We start from the raw sequence: 6,189 nt of genomic DNA, 5'->3' as shown, positions 1-6,189 counted from the left end.
GATGGAGTTTTAGGTGTGTAAAAGGAGAAGTGTAGCGAATCCAGATGGTTTTTGCAGAGGTGATGCAGCAGTCAAGGGTTTGGCACTGTCTGCTGTTGTTAATGGCCGAGTCACCCTTTTACTAAACGAGTAAGAGCCAAGACATAGAATCCTAGAGCCCCTTACCAATTTCACTTTAACAGGGACAGGGGGAGAGCTGATTTCTGGCTTGAGAATATAAGCCAAATGCATAGTTAAAAAAAAAAAAATCTTAAAAAGGAACAACTTTCCACAGGTTCTTTGCCACCCAGAAAAACTCGGGAGTGCAATTCAAGTGAGTGTACTCTGAGCCAAGAAAAAGCGTATCAAGAGCTGTAACAAATTCAATAGAGTGCAGAACAGCAGAGGAAAAAACATCCTCCCCCTTAATATTTTCCATCTTATGGATTCTAGGAATACATAAAACTGCATAGGGAAGAAAAAAACCTGAAGTAGAGCAAGCTGCTTGAACACTTGTCATGAAGTCACATTAGGAAATAAAGTGAGTGAAAATATCCCTATCTTCATTTAACTGTGGTTTCCCTGTCAACCTCATGGTCCCCTCTGCCAGCCCTGGCCAGTCGGCTGTCCAGCACCCCAGGCAATGGGTGCCTGTACTGGAACAAACTGCTTTCTCAAATAATTAATAGCATTTGCCACCCAAGCTAGTATTTGTTTTCATGTAAAACACTAAGAAAAACACTTGATTAAAAAATATTTTATTCAGAGTACAGTGTACCTGCAATGTACTTTAATAAGGCATTTTCTATAAATGACTATTTCTACTATATATATATATCTGGGTGTTCCTGTTCATATTTTTTCAATACATTAGTACTGTAATGAATAACACCTTTAAAAAACACAAACACCTACATCTCTTTATTTAGTTCGTAAATGTTCGAGCAGTACAACAAGTAGCTTTGGGAAAGGTTTTAATCAGAATGATTGTAAAGCAGTTTTAAAGCTCAGTTATCACTATTTCCCCTTTGTCCCCAGTGAGCAATGTTTTAAACCTCTTTTTTAATAAAATAAACCTGATTATGCTAATATAAGTAGCTTATTGTTTTTCCCCATTTCGTTTCTCTGTCATAGTCCTCCTGCACTGTCTGTACGTTGGGCTTTTGAGCTGGTAAGCCTCAGCCTCTGATAACTTACATTTTCATGAAAAGCCACAGCCATGGAGGACAGTTTCGTTGGTCTGTTGGTGTGGTTTTTATTCCATGCCCACATCTACCTGTCTGGTGTAACTGGGAGTAAGAGGGGGGAACCCTAACCCACCCCTAGCCACTGCTGAGGCTGTGGGCAGAGGCTCCCAGACGGTAGCCCTAGACCGAAGGGACCGTTCTGCTAGGGCTTAAATGTTTGAAAACAAACATGATAAAAAGAAGCGCCCTGGCCTGATTGATTAAAGCTGCACTCATAGCAACTGACCTCGGCGTTTTGATGGGAATACAAACTCTTTGTACGCGTAAGGAGAAAGCGCTTTAAGTTTACTGGTTGGAGGACATAAAAATTGTAGAGTTCTGTCTGTAATTTAGGCCTGGGAAGGTGTTTACAGATCTCTGTGAATGGGTAGCTCATGGCAATTATGTTACAAGACGACCAGTGAACATTTAAAAACTTAATGCACGTTGCACTCCACGACCAACTCCTCTGCCACAACTGTGCCTTAAACATTTATTACAACATCGTGATAAATAATATACACACACCGCACCTTTTAAAATAGCATATAAACCATACCTCAAGAATAGGGAGCCAGCTTCCCTATACATTATCCTACAACACATCCTTAACCTCTTGGGGATTTTTTTTCCTTTTTTATTTTTTTAAATCTTAACACCAAACAAATTTGTGAAACTGGATAACTACAGTAAGCAGCCTACGCTAGCACGCAATTAACGCAGTATTGGCATTAGAGTTGTATAAACCTCTGCACATCAGCAAACTCGATTCCAGGTCTACCATCAACGTCGCCATTTTGGAGCCTGCCTCAGGAAGCTGGGCTAAGGGGGTTGGTGCCAGGCCTTTGCACCAACTTCATCTGCCGTCTACCATTTCCCAGGTATTGATGTTCCGCACTCATACCAGCGAACATAGTTAATGTGAGTCTCCCCACCTATTTTTCCAAATTTGACAGGTTCCTGACGAACTGCCCTGAAAAAGCCTGGAACAGAGAACAGAGTATTGTTTGCAGGAAGCCCTCAGTACCTTCCACTCATGTCCCAGTGAAGACTGTGTAACATTCAATTAGTGGCTAAACTAGTCACTAAACTGACAACCCATCTGCCAGAACCAGGTCTGTCTACTGCCCTTCCATGGATTAGCCAAAAAACAGTGGCTAGTCCACCCTGTAGCCAAAATATATTCCAGCCAAAAGCAGGGCAACCCTGAAAGAGCTGGTATTTGTGTACACAACTCAAAAGAAAGCAGAAGCACTTGGGCTCTCTGCAGCCTAGAGCAGGAGAAGCAAAGCCTTGTGGTACCAGCACCCACCTATAATGCCAGGGTACTCCCTCCTCCTCCCATCTCTGCCTGTCACTGAGGTCTTCTCTGAGCAGGAGACATGACCTTCTTTCTCGCCAAGTTAAAATCATTAAATCATCCCCACTGCAGTAGCCTTAACATTGCAGTGAACCTAAATAAAACTTGACAGGTGGGGCTATTTCACAGAGTCTCTCCATCCCCAAGTGAAAGATGTTGCCTTCTGCTTTAAGTCTCTCCTGTGTGACACTACACAGGCCTGCCATTCAAACAGCATTTAAAAAATAAAGTGAGCGATTAGTGCTAAAGCCACCTGATCACTAACCCACACTGGCAGTCACTCTGCCTTCCCTGTGCTTTAGATCAAACACACACAGTGTGTTCTGAACAGAGCTCAGCTTCCTGCAGCCAGGGATGAACTGAGCAGCAATGGAAATTTGTCTGTTCTTTCCTTTGGTTCTAAAAATATAGTACTAGAAATATAAGCTACAGAAAAAGATGAGGCTTTCTGTTTGATTATTTTGTTTTTTCCTGTTTGCTTGTGTTTCTTTTCTTAAAATGAACATAGCTCCACTCCATTAAATCCAGTTGCTGAAAACAAATTGTTTTAAGCGTCTTTCATGGGAGTGTAGCGAGCTTTTATGAAGAAGGCTTTTAAAAAAAATTATAAAGTCATTTTAAAAAAGTGAATCTGATACAACTGGGAGGTCTGCGCTCCTGGCAATGCCAAATTGGGTTCTGACAATCCCTTGTATAAACAAAATACCTTTAGAAGTGGGCAACACTGAGTGAGAGAGGAAAAACAAAGCCCTCTTTAAAAAACAAAAATAAATCGCATAAGCAAACACTTTTCTGACGGTTCACCTACTTTGTTTTCAGACAAACTTGCGAAAGATATGAGGACTTCAATCTCCCACTCTTACCTTGATGCAGTTCTGTATTTCTCTAGGGTACTTTATAAATGAAGCACCACACACAGGGAGGTTTGGTCAACACACTGACAGTGTACTGAAAACTGTTTTGATATTTTCCTGGCTAAAGTATTCCATGACACGCTCGTATCAATACAAGTCTGTGCTCGTACACCACGAGGGAATGGAATACCTCACCCTGGCATGCTGCAGACTAACAAGGCAGGGGTGCAGTTGGCAGAAATACAATTTTCTTATGCTCAAGTCTCAGCAATATGTGAAAAACAGCCAGGCAGGTCCCAGCTGTGTTTAGGGCCTCCAGCCTCATGCCCGCTTAGACCAGACTGGAATTCTAGGCACCCGGTTCAAATTAGTGCATGCAGAATTACTGCAGCATGAACTATATTTTCCAGTAATAACTTTGTAGTTTCTCATTAGCACCAAACAAAGCTGTTTAATGCCCAAACAGTGATTTACTGCATTTTAAATAGACCTTGCTAGTTTGAAGTAATGCTTCGCGCCTCTTGACAAACTCAAATTTGTAGTTGGGTTTAAATTTGTAACTTAAACCTGTCGGAATATTTTAAGCGGGAGAGAGGCTGTTTACTACCTAACAGAACCCAAGTCATAACCTTTTTTTAATAAGTCATTGTTCATCTTCAAAAACTTCTGACCTCTTCTGCCTGTGAAGCTCAGAGTACCTTTTCATCACCCACCCTGGCAAGTGGGTGCAGAATCCAGTGGCACGAAAAAGAAACACACAAACAAAGGAATTTGCTACAGAGACAGACATAAGGAATTACCATCTTTGACTGGTAGATCTTCTTGCTGTCCTGTCCTTCCATCTAAGAACGAGTCTACAAATTGGCAGTGATCTTCACCGTGGCCCCTCTGGTCTCCTATGTTATAAAATTTTCCTGAAAGCAAAGAAGCAGCAAAGTTGAAAATTCATACCCAGTTTAGTGAAGGATATTTCCAAAAACCACTGGAGGCAATGGGCTGTGCACTCTCTGGGGAAGCCTAAGTGAATGCTATGATTCTTTTCCTCTCAGGATATGTAGCTATAATTTGAACATTATGTGCATACTCCCAAGTACAGCACTTACTGCTGTAGATAAAAGTGCCCCATTCCTGGCCAAAATCTATGCCTGAATGTAATTTTTTGTCCTCCCTACATTTCATACAGTACATGAAACTGTTATTATCAAGAACCTTATCCGGATTGTATCAAAATGGAGGTAAGTTTTTCTAGTGATGTGAATGGAAGGCAGATTTGGTTCCCTGTCAGGAAGTGACCAGTACTGTCGAAGGTGTTTTTACAGACCACCTCATAACACAGCCAAGGCCTGTTTTACAAATCATCTTATTTTTACAATGTGTATGTGCTAGTGATATCCTTCAACAAATGGATGACCTGGGTATACTAACTGCTTATCCAGAGAACGTGCATGAAGTGTGTGTGTGTGTATATTTATTTGCAGGATTGCTTAACAGGACACTTGACTGCAACTGAGTGGAAAATAAGATCTCAAGTGCCCCGTGCAGTATGTGCTGATGTTATGGGCTATGCTTATCCTGTTAACATGAGGACTCACAGAGAAGGAGATTTGACAAAGAAATGTTTTTACTTACTGATTGATTTGTAAGACATTAGTAAAGTTCACTTCAGAAGATGGAGAAAAGCATGATATGTCCTCTTCCCAAGCCTTGCCACGAAACATTTTCAGGTAAGCTTCTCTTAATTTCTAATCTCCTTTCACAGCCCTTACTCTTAGTATGCTCAACCTTTGGTTGTGAGGTTGAAAGGAAAGGTGAGGGCATCTAGGAATAGGCTCGGTACTCAGACAAGCAGAAAGTCCAATTTCTGCTTAGATATTGAGTGTCCTGCAGCCTTGCATCTGTGCCAGTCTGGCCATTTGAGAGACAATGAGGTGACTTAAAACACTACTCCCTGAAGTGCAATTGTTAGAGAGCAGCCTACTGATAAACTTTCTTTTTCTCACACTTTTGTGATCTGATCGATACTTCGCCAAAAATTCTCACCTCCAGGTGATGGTCTCTGTGCATGCAGTTCATCTCTTAGCATTAGAAAATTATTTATTACTATCTAGTTTTGGCTGCAGGCATGTTTTTTCCATAGGAGAACTGGTCAGAGTGAGTTCCTCAGCAATTTTTTTGGTCTGAAATTAAGAACACTCACGCTGCCCAAAACAGAATTTTTTTTCCATGGCTGTTGAAGGTCACACTTAGATTTTTTTTTCCCTCTTTTCAATAAATACTTTTTTTTTTTAGGTGGCCTGCTTTTCTGGAATGCCTACAGTGACTGCTCTGGAGGACTGTTAAATGAGGTCAGCAGTAGAAACTGGTTTATAAAACAGTTGTGGCATGTGTAACATAGATCAGATTTTCTTCATGGGAGACAGAATAAACCAGATATTTTTATGGTTAACCCAAGAACAGTAACTTTCAGATACACATATACTCTTTTGGCCCACAGCACAACCTATGCATTAGTCAAACAATTGCTATGCATAAATTAGCTGTGCTCTTGGTGACTATTAAATTCTTACTGCTCAATTCTTTCCATAATAAAAGAACACCCTTAGAAACATTTAGCTAGCAAATGACTAGATTGATCTTTCTCTTTTGGGGATAGCAATTCTAGCATAAAGTAATGGTGTTTTTTTTTCTTTTCCAGTGTTCCCTTATGGCTGGTCTTCAGAAAAGTAGATACTGTCTTTGTTTCATACATTGTGAATTCTGCCCTGCTAGA

At 40.8% G+C, this 6,189-nt stretch overlaps 1 protein-coding gene across 1 annotated transcript in view; it reads right to left on the bottom strand.

Moving 5' to 3' along the window:
• Positions 1 to 772: 772 nt before the first annotated feature.
• The window catches only part of ABI3BP (ABI family member 3 binding protein), a 144,467-nt gene continuing 139,050 nt past the window's right edge, over positions 773 to 6,189 (bottom strand). Inside the window, exons 59-60 of the mRNA XM_062004165.1 lie at positions 4,220 to 4,333; positions 773 to 2,188 (exon numbers count right to left, since the gene is read on the bottom strand). Of these exons, the coding sequence (XP_061860149.1) occupies positions 2,073 to 2,188; positions 4,220 to 4,333 (230 nt within the window). The 3' untranslated portion in view covers positions 773 to 2,072. The remainder of the gene's footprint in view (positions 2,189 to 4,219; positions 4,334 to 6,189) is intronic.

The sequence above is a fragment of the Colius striatus genome, chromosome 1, assembly GCF_028858725.1.
Source record: "Colius striatus isolate bColStr4 chromosome 1, bColStr4.1.hap1, whole genome shotgun sequence".
Lineage (NCBI taxonomy): Eukaryota > Metazoa > Chordata > Aves > Coliiformes > Coliidae > Colius > Colius striatus.
This window is presented reverse-complemented; position numbering and strand designations above follow the sequence as displayed.